The 16,847-nt window shown below is 37.6% G+C and overlaps 1 protein-coding gene across 18 annotated transcripts in view; it reads left to right on the plus strand.

The window, feature by feature from the left end:
- Positions 1-16,847, plus strand: part of fam135a (family with sequence similarity 135 member A) — a 102,990-nt gene that overhangs the window by 32,372 nt on the left and 53,771 nt on the right. For 8 of the 18 annotated variants that reach the window (XM_053230898.1, XM_053230890.1, XM_053230892.1 and 5 more), the window contains exons 1-2: positions 3,456-3,468; positions 13,954-14,080. Coding sequence is in view for 11 of the 18 variants with exons in the window: in XM_053230895.1 (XP_053086870.1) it covers positions 14,004-14,080 (77 nt within the window). In the remaining 7 variants the exon portion in view is untranslated. Of the gene's footprint in view, positions 1-3,212; positions 3,270-3,455; positions 3,469-13,953; positions 14,081-16,847 lie in introns of those variants that run through there. The other 10 variants (XM_026942995.3, XM_053230893.1, XM_026942996.3 and 7 more) reach the window with 3 other exon arrangements.

A 16,847-nucleotide genomic window follows, 5' to 3' on the forward strand; every position in this document is an offset into this window, starting at 1 on the left:
AATGTGGTCATGATTCATCACATAACTAGTTATTTTGTTTTCAACTTTTTCATTTTACATGGTAATCTAACAAGGTACAATGTATATAAAAGTTCTACACACCCCTGTTAAGTGGCAGGTTTTTGTGATGGTAAAAAAATGTATATATATATATTACACACACACCGATCAGCCATAACATTAAGACCACTGACAGGTGAAGTGAATAATATTGATTATCTCGTTACAATAGCACCTGTCAAGGGCTGAGATATATTAGGCAGCAAGTGACCAGTCGGTTCTCGAAGTTGATGTGTTGGAAACAGGAAAAATGGGCAAAAATTGTTCAGGAATGATTCGAGGAACATGACAAAGAGTTCAAGGTGTTGACTTGGCCTCCAAATTCCCCAGATCTCAATCCAATCGAATATCTGTGGGGTGTGCTGGCCATCAAGTCCGAACCATGGAGGCCCCACCTCGCAACTTACAGGATTTAAAGGAGCTGCTGTTAATGTCTTTGTGCCAGATACCACAGCACACCTTCAGGGATCTAGTGGAGTCCATGCCTCGACGGCTCAGGGCAGCAAAAGGGGGACCAACACAATATTAGGCAGGTGGTCATAATGTTATGGCTGATCTGTGTGTGTGTGTGTGTGTGTGTGTAATATATATATATATGTCTATATGTGTATATATATGTGTGTATACCAATCTTTATTTGACAATTGTACTTGTCCTTGCAAAAATAATCCAGATCTATCTATCAAATTGCAAGGAGATCTCCTGTGCATAGCCCTCTTCAAGTCATTCGATTGGTTTTCATTTGGATTTAGATCTAGACTCTGACTGGGCCAATCCAAAATGTTGATCATCTTCTGAAGTCATTTGTAGACTTGAATTTGTGCTTTGGGTCATTGTGTGGAAAATGAAATTTTTCTTCATCTTTGGCTGTCTAACAGTGGCTTGCAGGTTTTGTACCAAAATAAAAGGAGTCGTGGATAGCTCCAAATACCAACCAAATACCAATCTTTATCTAAGATTTATCTTGGTTTAATTTTGTTTTACATCAAAAAAACCTGTAATTTTAAAAGGAGTGTTTAGACTTTTTTTATAAACACTGTGTGTGACGTGTATGACAAGTAAAGACAATTTAAAATCCCCGAAATGCCTTGAACTTCTTCCGTATAATTATTGCGAAAATATGAGCCAGGAATGTACAACTCAGGTAGAGCTTCTTGAGAAAAGTACTTGTGGCTTGACAGCTCACACTTTGATTTGATCGATTTCAACATTTTTTTCTAAGGTCACTGTGAGGAAAAGAGAGGAATGATGTCTTGTGCTAAAAATGTGTCATTGCTTCACCTCAAACTTTTCTTGTCGTGCAATGTGCATTTTGAAAACGAATTTGCTCTCATGAGTTGTATAGCATCTGCCTTGTTTTTAGTGGTATTGCTCTGCTGCAATTACTGTTTGCACAGTTGGTGAATAACTGTGTTTGCTGAATATCACTTCTTCTATATCCCCACCATGTCCACACAACCATCATCAGATTAGCACTCTTTTTGAGACTATTCCATCCTCTCAAGTGGTGGATAACTCTTTGCTGTCTGTGACTCTTTTGTTTCAATGTAATGGGTGTGGCTGTGCAATGTATAGATGGTAAAAGGGCCAAGTATTATGCACACACATTTTCAGCTAGAATAAAGTATGCAGTAGTTCGTATTTGCACATACCAGTATCTTATTACTGGCCATATAGTTTTGTGGAATGTCATGCAAAAAGTACATACAGTTGAGGTCAAAAGTTTACATACCCCTTTCAGAATCAGCAAAATGTTTATTATTTTACCAAAATAAGAGGGATCATACAAAATGCATGTTATTGTTTATTTAGTGCTGACCTGAATAAGATATTTCACATAGAAGATGTTTACATATAGTCCACAAGAGAAAATAATAGTTGAATTTATAAAAATGACCCCGTTCAAAAGTTTACATACCCTTGATTCTTAATACTGTGTTGTTACCTGAATGATCCACAGCTGTGTTTTTTTGTTTAGTGATAGTTGTTCAAGAGTCCCTTGTTTGTCCTGAACAGTTAAACTGCCTGCTGTTCTTCAGCATTTTTTGTGTATTTGAAACCTTTCCAACAATGACTGTATGATTTTGTGATCCATCTTTTCACACTGAGGACAACTGAGGGACTCATGCAAATATTACAGAAGGTTCAAACGCACACTGATGCTCCAGAAGGAAAAACCATGCATTAAGAGCTGGGGGGGTGAAAACTTTTTGAATTTGAAGATCAGGGTAAATTTAACTTATTTTGTCTTCTGGGAAACATGTAACTATCTTCTGTAGCCTCTGAAGGGCAGTACTAAATGAAAAAATACGATATTTAGGCAAAATAAGAAAAATGTACACATCTCCATTCTGTTCAAAAGTTTTCACCCCCCGGCTCTTAATGCATGTTTTTTCCTTCTGGAGCATCAGTGTGCGTTTGAACCTTCTGTAATAGTTGGATATGAGTCCCTCAGTTGTCCTCAGTGTGAAAAGATGGATCTCAAAATCATACAGTCATTGTTGGAAAGGATTTAAATACACAAAAAATGCTGGAAAACCAGAAGGGGACCTGAAGGATTTTTCTGAAGAACAGCAGGCAGTTTAACTGTTCAGGACAAACAAGGGACTCTTGAACAACTATCAGTAAACAAAAAAACACAGCTGTGGATCATTCAGGTAACAACACAGTATTAAGAATCAAGGGTATGTAAACTTTTGAACAGGGTCATTTTTATAAATTCAACTATTATTTTCTCTTATGTAAACATCTTTTATGTGAAATATCTTATTCAGGTCAGCACTAAATAAACAATAACACGCATTTTGTATGATCTCTCTTATTTTGGTAAAATAATAAACATTTTGCAGATTCTGAAAGGGGTATGTAAACTTTTGACCTCAACTGTAGATTAGCTCAAATATATTGTGATCTATGGCCCAGTCTTACTTGTAGCTGGTTAGTTTTGTTTTATGCTTTAAACTTTTTTTTCCTGCTCTGTGGGGTTAATAAATGGTAGATATACTTCTGAAACCAACTGTTAAAACTGTTTGGTCTCTGTTATGCTCTATAAAGCCATATCGTTTACAATCTAGAGGAATCAATGTATTAAAAATATTATTTGATGTTTACATTTCTTGTCACATACACATTTTATTTTTCCCTCCTAATAGGAATGCATAACAGATGAATACAAGGGCAGGAGAAAATAGCAAATCAAGAAAAGATGGGTGAGTGTGATATTTCAATATTTCATTGTCATTATTAATTTAGTTTATATAGCACCTTTCCCAAGCCCAAGGTTGCTGAAAAACAAATATCATAACAGACAAAACTGAGTACATCTATACTGGTGCTTAGTTTACATATTTTCGATGCTACACTACAGTTAATACAGTTTAAACCTTGTAGTATAGCAAGAAAAGATGGGTTCAAAATTATAATTTAAATAACAAAAAGAAGTCTGAAGTTCAGAGGGAATTTCACAGTCCTGTAGCTGTATTAATAAAAACCGTAGCACCCATGGTGGTTAGTGTGAAAATAGTCCACTCTCAGTCGACTGCAAGTGTGTGAAAAACCCCTCCTGCCCTACTCCGGATTTCTTCTATTTTTGCATATTTGTCACACCAAATCAGGGCTATTCAGCTACATTTTTCTGATGGCCAAATTTTCAGATGGTACATTTTATGGGGGGCCAAACATTTTCTGTGTCTTGTTATTCTTCTCGTTAAGTGTATGTAAAGTTGACACAAATGGTTTCAGACCCTTATACAAAATGTAATATAAAGCATGGAGAACAGGAAACACAAAACAGTTTAAATTAACATTTTATTTATTGAAGGAAAAAGGTATGAAACATCTATTATAACCCATGTGAAAAAGTAGTTTCCCCCTGTGGGTATATGAGGTGGGTATATTATTACTATTAATGAAAAAATTTTAAATTATTTTTTAAAACAATAATTATTAAACAGGGCAACAGTCCAACGGACAAAATAATCTCTGTATTAGTTATGACTTGATGAAGGTTGCATCACCAAGATAAGAAATAATAATAATTTGCTTATTTGGTCAAGGATATTTGTCAAGTTTTATTGAAAGACAAAGATTTTGAAGATAGATTTGCAATCTTACATATTTTGTCTCTATTACATGTACAAAGAATACAATCAAAATTAGAAAAGAGAATGAAAAAAAACATCATTAACAAGACCTGTTTACATTAAATTGTAAAGTATGATGAAAAAATATTAAGACATTACATTAACAAATGATGCATTAGTCTGTAGGGTTTCCATCAAGGTAACAAAGAAAAGGGTGCCAGATTTCGTCGAACTGCTCAAATTTGCTTTTCAAACAGTACGTAATTCGTTCCAAATGTAAAGCAGAAATCATCTTTCCAAGCTATAACTTACATGTAGGAGCCTCCTTTTTCTTCCAGAACAACAGTAGTAACTTCTTGGCTATAGTTAAACTGTATGCAAGCAGTTTGTGTTGTGCTCCTGATAATGAATGTATTGGCTGCAGTTGCACCTTAAAAATCTCTGAAAGCACGTCAAAAATTCCTTTCCAATAACTCTACTGATTTATAAGCATCTACTGATTTACATTTGTCACAAAGAGGTGAAACATTTTGGAAAATTCTATGTAGCTTCTTTTTTTGAATAATGTAGTCTGTGAATGACTTTAAACTGAATAAGGCAATGTCAAGAATTGATAGAATGTTCGTTAATATCCTTTAAACTCGTCTGCGACATTTCCTCAGAAATTTCCACTCCTAGTTCTTTCTCCCATTCTTCCTTAAGAAAACTTGTAGAGGGAGAAGTAAAGGATTGTAGCAAATCATAAATTATAGGTAATGCCTTTTTACTTCCTTTACACTGATCAAGACACTTATGGTTTGTAGAACTCATCTGTGATGAGAGAAACACACAAGTAAAACACACAAAGTTTAACAATGCAGTTGCTGTCTTTAGGCTTTCCAAGGGAGAACATCTGTAGCCATCTTTAAGGTGTCTGTGTGGTACCATCAACAGTAAATTCATGATGTGTAGGCTATCCATGCAGGGCATCCTCAGCAGCAGCGAGTGATTTTCAGGTGGACGAGGCTCCAAGATGGATCAGGCAGGTCTGCCGGGATTACTGGTATCTCAGGAGTAACATATAGCTCGACAGAGAGCGAGAGAGAACACAGATTAGGTATACTGTTGTCCTGTGATGGTTTAAGATGTACAACCCCTGGCAAAAATTATGGAATCACCACGCTTAGAGGATGTTCACCCAGCTTTTTTACTTTATAGCAAACAAACAAATCAGATAAAAAACAAAACAGATATGAGACAAAAAAGGTTTTGTTCAAAAGCTTAACATTCTGGCTTTGTGGAACATACATAAAAAAAATTACTGACTTTTTTTTTTTTATTAATGGCATGTCTTTTTCCAAATCAAGTAGAGGACAAAAGTATGGAATCACTCAATGTTGAGGAAAAAATTATGGAATCATCAACAAAAAAAAATGCAATTAATACTTTGTTGCTCCTCCTCTGGCTTTTATTCTTTGCGGCATAGACCTCACTAATGAAAAACAATATTCCCCATCAATCTGGTTCCAACTTTCTCGAATAGCAGTTTACAGATCAGCTTTGCGGGGTGGAGCCTTAACATGGACCAGTTTTTTTACTTTCCACCATAAATTTTCAATTGGATTGAGATCCGGACTGTTTGCTGGCCATGTCATTGAGTTGATATGCCTTTCCTGAAAAAAAGCTTTAAAACTGTTTGCACTGTGGCAAGATGCATTGTCATCCTGAAAAATTATTTCATCGTCACCAAACCTATTTTCTATGGATGGAATGAGGAAATGTCCAAAATTTCACTGTACAACTGTGCATTGACTGCTGAGGTAATGACTGCCATCTCCCCTGGTCCTTTACCTGACATGCAACCCAATATCATAAATGAGTTGGGAAATTTGATTGATTCAGGCAGTCATCTTTATATGTTTTGTTAGAACGGCACCAGACAAAAGTTCCAGCATCATCTCCTTGGCCAATGCAGATTCATGATTCATCACTGAATTTCACGTTCATCCAATCATCCACACTCCATGATTGCTTCTCCTTAGCCCACTGTAACCTTGTTTTCTTCTGCTTTGGTGTTAGTGCTGGTTTTCTTTTGGCTTTTCTATATGTAAATCTCATTTCATTCAGCCGGTTTCTTACAGTTCTGTCACAAACATTGACTCCTGTTTCCGCCCATTTGTTTTTCATTTGTTTTGTGGTGCATTTTCTATTTTCAAGGCATAGTGCTTTGAGTTTTCTATCCTGATGCTTTGACATCTTCTTTAATCTGCCTGTATATCTACCTTTCATAACCTTCCCATTAAGTTTATACTTGCAACAAATTTTAGACACAGCTGACTGGGAGCAACCAACTTCTTTGGCCACACTCCATGTTGAAATTCCTTGTTGAAGGAGTTTAATAATCCTTTCCATTGTTTCAACTGACAACTCTCTCATTGGAGCCATGTTTCCTTTCAATTAGCCAAGTCCAACAGCCCATTAAGGTGTGTAAGCACTCCCTTTTAACTGTTGACTAATTAGCATTTTTAGACTTGTCCCAGTATTTGTTTTAGAAATGGAAATTAAAAATTGATTCCATAATTTTTTCCTCAACATTGAGTGATTCCATAATTTTTTCCTCTACATGATTTGGAAAAAGACATGCCATTAATAAAAAAAAATGTCCTTAAATTTTTTTTATGTATATTTCACAAACCAGAATGTTAAGCTATTGAACAAAACCTTTTTTGTGTCATATCTGTAATTTGTTTGTTTGCTATAAAGTAAAAAAGTTGGGTGAACATCCTCTAAGTGTGGTGATTCCATAATTTTTGCCAGGGGTTGTACATTGTGTGCATAACAAAATTCAACGTTTTGTGCTAAGTAGTATGCTGTTGATAACTACTACATGTACAATATCATTTTGAACTAAAAGTTCTTGTGGCGTGAGGTCCTGGTCTTGATGGAGGGGAGGGGCTGGAAGAGTACATGTCCGGGGTGAGAGGGGTCGGCTGCCATCCTGGCTGCACGTCTCCGGGTCCTGGAGACATACAAGTCCTGGAGTGATGGGAGGCTCCAGCCAATCACCTTCTCAGCGGAGTGGATGACGCGCTGCAGATAGGCCTTGTCCCTGGCCGTGGCAGCAGCAAACCAGACTGTGATGGAGGAAGTGAGAATAGATTCGATGATGGCAGTGTAGAAGTTGACCATCATCTTCACAGGGAGGTGGAACTTCTTCAGCTGCCACAAGAAGTACAAACTCTGCTGAGCCTTCTTGGTGAGGGAGCTGATGTTCTGCTCCCACTTAAGCTCCTGGGTGATGTGAGAGGACACAGCCTTGGGGGGATCCAGTGCTGCTGATCCGGGAGTCCGATACATACTTCCCCAACTGCCGTCTGTCTGTCAGGAAGTCTGTGATCCACCTGCACAACGAGTCCGGCACATTCAGCTGTGAGAGCTTGTCTCGGAGCAGAGATGGGACAATAGTGTTGAAGCCAGAGCTGAAGTCCACAAACAGTAACCTGGCATAGGATCCTGGGGAGTCCAGATCTTTTGGCTCTGTAGGCAAACTGCATGGGATCCAGAAGAGAGTCTGTAATGTCCTTGAGGTGGGACAAGACAAGGCGCTCAAAAGACTTCATGACCACAGAAGTCAGGGCAACGGGTCTGTAATCATTAAGTCCTGTGATCCTCGCCTTTTTAGGGACTGGAATAATCTGTGAAGTTTTAAAACAGGCTGGCACATGGCAGGTCTCCACTGAGGTGTTAAAAATGTTAGTGAACACCGGAGACAGCTGGTTGGCACAGTGCTTCAGGATGGAGGGGGAGACAGCATCCGGGCCCGCGGCTTTGCGGGGGTTCAGTCGTTTAAACAGTCTATTCACATCTCTCTCTTTGATGGAGAGAGGTGTGAGGGGCTGGGGAGAGGGCGACACTGAGGTGTGAGGCTGTGTGGGTGGTCCAGGTGTAGCATTGGAGGGGGGGCTGCTGCAGATGAATGACTGGTGGGGTGGGGGTGGGGGATATCAGGTATGTCCCATTGTCTTTCAAAGCGGCAGTAAAATTCATTCAGGCTGTTGGACAAGCACAGGTCGTTCACAGAGTGGTGGGCTCTAGGCTTAAAGATGGTGATTGCCTTAAACCCTTTCCAGACAGAGGCAGAGTCGTTGGCTGAGAGTTTCTGTTCCATTCTCTCACCATGCTCTGATTTAGCTCTTCTCACTTCCTTGCTAAATCTGTACTTGGCCTCTTTGTATTTGTCTTTGTCCCCACTTCTGAATGCAGCCTCTTTCTCTGACCTCAGCTGTCTGAGTTTAGCTGTGAACCAGGGTTTATCATTGTTGTAACTCACCCTGGTGTGTGATGGAATGACGCTGTCCTCACAAAAGTTAATGTATGTCACAGTGTCTGTGTACTCGTCCAGACTATTGGTGGCAGACCTGAAAACTTCCCAGTTTGTACAGTCCAGACACTCCTGCAGTTCCCCCACAGCCTCAGTGGTCCACTTCTTTGATGTCCTCACAGTAGGTTTGCAGAGTTTTAGTTTCTGCCTGTATGCCGGAATCAAGTGCACCATGATGTGGTCTGACTGACCCAGTGCAGCGCGAGGGACAGCACGATAAGCACCCCTGATGGTGGTGTAGCAGTGGTCCACTACATTCCCCTCTCTGGTCGGGCACTTAATGAACTGTTTGTATTTGGGGAGTTCGCGGGAGAGATTACCTTTGTTAAAATCTCCTAGGACAATAACCAAGGCATTCGGGTTTGTCCGTTCCACACTCAGTATCTCGTCAGCCAGTGCACGCTGCGCCCCACGCGCATCACTGTGCGGCGGTATATAAATACAGACGAGAATGAATGAGGAGAACTCACGGGGCGAGTAGAAAGGTTTGCAGTTAATGATGCAGGCCTCCAGGTCTGGGGAACAGTGCTGAGACAGTACAGCAACATCGTTGCACCAGCCGGTGTTGATATAAAAACAGATTCCACCTCCTTTTGTTTTGCCGGAAAGCTCCGTGTGTCTTTCTGCTCTGTAGAGTTGAAATCCACTCAGCTGGAGCACAGAGTCCGGTATAAGATCACACAGCCACGATTCCGTGAAGCACAAAACACAGGACGTAGAAAAGTCTCTATTTTCATTCAGCAGCAGTGTCATCTCGTCTATTTTGTTGCAAAGTGAGCGCACGTTAGAGAGGAATATCCCGGGAAGCGCGGTGCGTAATCCGCGCCGGCGGAGACGCACAAGCACACCTGAGCGTTTACCTCTTCTGCGGAGCCTCACTTTGTTACGAGCGTTCTTGATCAAAATAGCCAGTAAATCAATGGTAGAAGCCAGAAAAGTCGGAAAAAGGTCCACAGGGGTAGTAGCTCTGATGTTCATGAGCTCTTCCCTGGAGTAGGAGCCACCAGAGCAGTGGCAGAAAACTAAATTAAAACGCAAAAAGAGACATAGTAGAGCGCACCAAAACACTGAGGCAGCCATCCGTGGCGCCATTTTGTTAATTGTTTCACAAGTTTATGTTAAGTATAATGCTGCATTACATCCTAAGAGGTAGTTCACTGTAATTACGTCATTTTTGACCTTGGCACATTTGACAGTCAAAGTGAGAAAATGGACACCCCATGTTCATATTTTTCCAGCAAGCTAGGCAGCTAGCTCGGATGAGGGATGTCTATTTTCTTTCTCAAAGAGTGAACTGTATATTCAGTTTTTTAGTTGTAACAAATGAATATGTCTGTATGTTGATTAATCAAAGCTTATACTTGTATATACAGTATAACTCATTTAAATGTAAGAAGTTTTTGCTTTGTTTATTTCTGATGCTGTGTGCAGCCATGCTAATTTGACATCACTCCGTAAATGGTGCAGGAACTTGGATTTCAGAAGAATACCCTAAGTTGACTTCTCAATTGTGGTGTCATTTCATGTCATGAAAGACATAGGCTCCATTTACTCTGTCAAGAAAGAAGGGTTAACTAAGGTGTGCAAAAATAATAACATCTATAGCAAATAGTGCAAACAATGTTTTGTAAAAAAAAAAAAAAAAAAAATTCTTTGTTTAAATATTCTTTATTTAAAAGAACCATTGTTTGTACTATTTGCTATAGATGGTGCTGTTACTACTTTTGCACATCTACATTTTCCAAAGTCCATTCTAATAAATAAATAAAATTTTTGAAAAATTCTGCAATTTATTTCTAATTGTATTATGTAACAAAAAAAAAATTTAAACCATAATTGAGACGATATAAAGTTGAAAAAATCTTTTTTTTTTTTTTTTTTTTTTTTTTTTTTTTTTGCAATACCACTCGTTCTAATTTAACATATCTAGATGTAAATAACAGCATATGAAAGCTGAAATTCTGATCTATCGTCTCATATTCATCTTTTGATCTCAAACCCAAATGTCTTCAGTGTATAGCAAAAACAAAGGAATTGGCCTTGCCATTTCAATACTTTCAGAGGGGAATGTATGTAAGTGGATTTCTAAGGATGACCTGATTACTTAAAAAGTAAGGCCAGTATTACATCAAGCATTTGACAAGGTTTACTTTTGCTGTTGTCACTGCAGCCTCACTGAAATTGGCCACTGGGGGACGCTGTTCATGTTTTTGCACTTAAAAACAAGTATATCCCTTTTAAAATAAAGTGAACTGTGAAGCTTTTTTTTTTTTTTTTTTTTTTTTTTTGAGATTGTGTCTTTATGCCAAAAATTTTTTTCTTTTGGACCATTTAGCCTCTCCCACTGATGTTTATGATAATTTGCATAATATGCAAAACCTACTTTTGCAAACTAGGGTCCTAGGGTTTTTGCCATATCAAAAATTTGGTGTCAAATTACTCAGGAAAGTCTGACCCTCGAATGTTGAGATTTGTAAATAATATGGCCACCATATGCAAATCAATAAATGCATGGAGCTTAATCATAGGCCATTTAGTATGGTTGGGATGTGGTCATCCCAATGTCCCCTCTAATTTTTTTTTGGCTTGCTGATCAAAATTATTATTTTGGGCAGACCCTTTTTCTATTTGAGTGGAAATACCCCATGAGCCCCACAGATTGCAGCTGTCCTGCCCTGGCCTTGGGAGACAACTCTTGGCAGCACCACTATGCTAACAAGATTTAGCAGGTGATTGTCAGATAAAAATGATAAAATGGGCTGAACTTTAGTGTGATAACATCTATGGATTATTTCATAACTAGTACCACCAAAAAAAAATGTTGTTGATGTCTATAATATAGCCATAAATGCAAAATTGACAATGGATTTCCTCAAAACGTTGACAGTAAAAGTTTGTATTTTTTCATGCTGAAAACTCTCACCTGTACTGTGCTGATAGCATCTATAAACTATGAAATATTTTCTAACTAGAGCTACCCAAAATCTACTGATGACAGAATAGTCTGAATTGTGTTTGGAAATAGGACTTGATCAGCTTTATCAATGTGCTAATTACATCTATAAGCTACATATAGAGTATTATATAGTAAAGCATGGTGTCATGCAATATAGTTTGTAACTATTATGAAATAGTTGAGCATTATAATATTTGACCCAGTGGACCAAAAATACACCTATGTATGCCTGTAATTGTGTGCACATCCTTAAAGTTTCTCTACCACACTGTTGTCAATTTTTCAAATTCAATATTCAGTCTCAGGCAGTATCCGACACTGGATTTACACTGAAAAATTTACTTTATCAATATAATACAATATTTAATAGACAATGCATCCAATATGCATTAACATAGTCTAGGATGACAAACAATGCATATATCAGAGTTACATAAATAGCCATATCAATTAGGATGCATGTATTTCTTAATTTCATATAAAACTGCATTTTGTTTCTATATGTGCTTTTTGGCTTTCCATAGTCACAGCATTGCCTTGCATATACTTCACTGTCTGACAGCAAGACCAAGAAACTTTGTGTTTCTGATGGTAAACCACAGTGATTGTCAGGGGTGTTGAACAATTAAATAGGATTGCCAAGCTCAAGGCTAGTGTAGCTTGTTAGCCTGATTTGTGGTGGGGATTGAACTTGCAGCTATATTTATGGGCCAAGCACCAAAGGTGCTAGGCAACATATTGTAATTGTATGTTTTCTGTTGCTTCTTCTTCTTTTACTTCTGCTTCTGCATGGGAGTCTATGGCAGACCATATAACTCTTTGTATGCGTTTTATTAAATTTGTCAAAGTGAATATATGGACATACATGTTTGCAGTCATAACTTCTCGATGCAATTCCATTTCCTTTTGATTATTTGGGTCAGTGTCAAGTTCAGCATATATCATGATGTTAATTTCTGCCATATTGGATTTTCTGCCATTTTGAAATTTTTGAAATTCAAAGTTTCTTTGCTTCTTCTCCTACAAATTTTGTCCAGTCATTAGAGCATCTTTAGACCAACCCAAACAGAACTTGTTCCTCAGATTTTTTATGCGTGGGATGGTTCATCCATAACACACAAAATAATTTGACTGTGAAGTCGCCAGATAGGATGCTGTGGCAATGCTGTGACATATACAGACCAAACATTATATGTGAGTGAAGGATCCCAAGGACTCCAAGACATTTTGTCTAAATTCACTTCTAGGTGGCTCTATATTTCAGTAAAACTGCTTCTAACTTGAAGTGTTCAACAGCAAGTAATTATTCTTCTTTCTGATGATTCCCTGGAAGGCACAGAGTGTTCTTGGTGTAATTAATTTCTGATTTGCTAAACAGAAAGTTGGCTATTCTGAGTTTTAAAGAAAATGTTTTAACTTCTCCTATAAATTTTGTCAAATCATTACAAAATTTGGATCGCAGCATCATGAGACCAACCCAAACAAAAAATTCTTTCTTGGATTTTTAATATGCAGGACAGTTCCTTCATAAAGAAATTGCAGAAGTAGTTGTTGTTGAAGTTGCCAGACAGGAAGTGAGGGCATATCTTGATAACCGTGTGCTCTATTCTGGCCAAAATTTGTATGTGAGTAAAGGACCATGTCCTAATGGATTCCAAGAAGTTTTGCCTAAATTCACCTCTAGGGGGCAACATAATTCACCAATTAGTAAAACTCACTCTCTGCCTCTCTCTGCTGTATTAAGATACGTTTACCAGCTGCTTCAGGTTAAAAAAAAAATCAGTGCAGTGATTGGGACGATCATAGCTGCAGATATGAGACCCTCTTCAGTATAGTGGAGAAAAATACATTTGAGTTACAGAATACTGCCTGACATCAATCACACCTCCTTAAGTGTAACACAAGCAAGGTTGCCAGGGTCAGTTTTCATGCCAAGTTGGGATAGTTTTAATAAATGGTTGTGGGTGGAAAAATTAAGCCAGTTAAGGCACAAAGAAAAGACAAAAAATATGTTTAATTTTTCTTATGTCTGACATTTTCAGGCTAGTTTCAAGTCTTTTTGTTAGCTTTTTGTGAAGTACTTGTGGTGGAAATTTTTGCTGAGACTTGGCAACCCTGCACACCAGTGATTATCTTGGCCAGAGAGCTAATGTTTAACTAACCATGTTTCATTTTGTGCATAGCTTGTGTTTAGTTATATGTGATTAATGGAAACCTAAGGCACATATTCAGGCAAGTCCAATGCTAAGCAATAAGTAAGCAATGCTTATTTTTGCTGAAAATGTATCGTATGGAGACACCACTGTGTTATATGATATCAAATTTGTAAATTTCGAAAAATCGAATTTACTGTATTGTTATACCCCTTTGTTGTTGTTAATACCATTTACACTTAGGTAAAACCAAACAGTACATCACTGTGAACTAACTATCCTTTTTTAGATGGCTATATCCTTTCACAGTGTACTCCATTACATGTGCATTTTCCTCTACAGTTATGCTGTAAATGAACTGAAGCTGGCCTTTAACCATCACTGAATCCAGTATGTGTGAGGTCCAGGCCACTGTGGAATTTTCTGTAGAGCTCCACAAGTTTTACAATGTGGATCTGTTCCAGAGAGGGTAAGTATTCTCCCACTTTCCTTCCTTTTGCTACTAACAGTGCCTTTGCCCAAATAAAGAAAGTCTTCACTATTTTCAGATTAAATTGTACCCTTCCTTTCATTATGAATTCAGCCTGAATATTTTCTCAGTTGATTATTGTTGTCAGATTTACATTTGTCAGTGGGCTATGATGATATCTAGCATTCATTACACAAATATTACATAAATTACATAAATTCAAAATTATTGGTACCCTTGAGTGAAAGCATGGCTTTCATTCAAAAATAAAATACAATAAAATATAGTTCAGAATAATGACCAAAGAAATGTAGTATAATTTGCACCTTTTTTGGCAAACTGTTTAGTAATTATTAGCATTTTAACCCCATAATTAACTAAATTTAGAGCATCCTTTTCTACTGTCTTCTTATACATGCCAAATGTCTTTGTGAAAACATGGCAGTGTAATCAAAAGATATTGGTCATTTAGTCTATATAGGTTATGCACTAACAGTTTATTTTACCCCTACCATTTGGCCTATCAGTTGTCTATTTTTTTTCCCCCACTTGGGTGATCTCTTGATGATAACCATCCACGTATTGTAAGATTCGGATGTCAAACTCAAATTCTGCCTGGGCCACATTTGTATTTTTGTGAGCCTTTGAAGGGCTATTATCTAACACTATGAATTATTTATTTAACATATTATTATCTTTTTTCATTATCGATTAACACCACTTTGCCTGGCTCTGAAAGTAGAAGAGGAAAGTAGAAGTAATTTTCGGAAAAATAAGGACTAACTATTCAACCATCACTATTAGGTGATTTTTTTTTTTTTTTAATTGTACTGATTACATTTTTGTTTAAATATTGGAAAGGGGTTCCATAGACTATAAAAATCACTATTTGCCACTGTGGTGATCTTGAGTAGTGGAAAAAACAGTGAGGCAGATGGTAAGGAAATGCAATCAGACGGTAAAAAAAGTTATCTAAATGTATATTTTAGTGTAGATGAAACCAATTCTACAGTCAGCTGCACATTGCATAAGGGTAACTCCACATCAAATCACTAGGTTTTAAAAAAAAAAAAATTCTTGACAGACCATCTCAGATTTGCTTCATACATTAAATAGTGTGCAAAATTTCAGGCTTGTATCTACATTAGTTTCTGAGCTGTATATAGTGGCTTGTCCAAAAATATTTGGACAGTGACACAATTTTTGTAATTTTGCCTCTGCACACCACCACAGTGGATTGAAATGAAGCAGTCAAGATGTGATTAAAGTGTAGACTTTCAGATTTAATTCAGGGGGTATAACAAAAATATTGCATTAACTGTTTAGGAATTACAGCCTTTTTTTTACAGAGTCCCTCCATTTTCACAGGCTCAAAAGTAATTGAACAAACTAACATAATCATAAATATCAGGATTATGTTTAATACTTGAATGCAAGTCTTTTGCAGTCAATGACTATCTGAAGTCGGGAACCCAAAGACATCATTAAAATGCTGGATTTCCTCCCTTGAGATGCTTTGCTAGGCCTTTAGTGCAGCTGCCTTCAGTTGCTGCTTGTTTGTGGGTCTTCCTGCCTTCAGTTTTGTCTTCAGTAAGTGAACAGCATGCTCAATTGGGTTGAGGTCATCAGACATTTAAGAACATTTAATTTCTTCTTGTTAAGAAGATCTTGGGTTGCTTTTGCGGTCTGTTTTGGGTCATTATCCATCTGTACTGTGAAGCGCTGTCCTATTTGACTGAATCTGAGCAGAAAATATAGCTGTGTACACTTCAGATTTCATCCCGCTACTTCTATCAACAGTCACATCATCAATAAACACCACTGACCCATTTCAATTGGCAGCCATATATGTCCGTGTCATAACACTTCTTTGACATGTTTGACAGATGATGTGGTATGCTTTGGATCATGAGCCCTTCCTTTCCTTCTCCATACTCTTTTCTTCCCATCATTCTGGTACAAGTTAATCTTGCATCGGAACTGGTCAGACTTTCTTGAGAACTTTTTTTTTTGATCAAAGTCTAATCTGGCATTTCTGTTCTTGAGTGTTACCAGTGGTTTGCACCTTGAGGTAAGCTGTCTGTATTTACATTCATTAAAGCGTCTCTTAATTTATAAACTGTGACAATGATATGCCTACCTCCTCCAGAGTGTTCTTGACTAGATGTTGTGAAGGGGTTTTTCTTCACCAAGGAAAGAATTCTGCAATCATCCAATTTAGTTGTCTTCCGTGGCCTTCCAGGCCTTTTAGTGTTGCTAAGCTCTCCAGTTCTTTTTAAGAATATACCAAATTGTTGATTTGGCCACTCATAAAGTTTCTGCTATCTCTCCAATAGGTCTGTTTTGTTTTTTTCAGCCTAATCATGGCCTCCTTCACTTGCATCGACAGCTCTTTGGACCACATCTTGAGAGTTCCCATGAACAGCTACCAAATACAAATTCAATGCTTGGAATCAACTCCAGACAATTTATCTCCTTAATTTGTAATAAAATAACAAGGAAAAACACCTGGCCATGAAACTGTTTATCAGTCAATGGTCCAATTACTTTTGAACCTGTGAAAATGGAGGGAATCTGTTTAAAAAAAAAAATGGTTAATGCAATATTTTTGTTAAACCCCTTGAATTAAAGCTGAAAGTCTATACTTCAATCACATGTTGATTGCTTCATTTCAGATCTGCTGTGGACCTGACTATTTCATGCTAGATACATGAAATTATCAGTGAGTGTTGTCTAGTATAAGATGTCTTTAACGTCTAAAATAGAA

The sequence above is a fragment of the Pangasianodon hypophthalmus genome, chromosome 28 (assembly GCF_027358585.1).
Source record: "Pangasianodon hypophthalmus isolate fPanHyp1 chromosome 28, fPanHyp1.pri, whole genome shotgun sequence".
Classification (NCBI taxonomy): Eukaryota; Metazoa; Chordata; class Actinopteri; order Siluriformes; family Pangasiidae; genus Pangasianodon; species Pangasianodon hypophthalmus.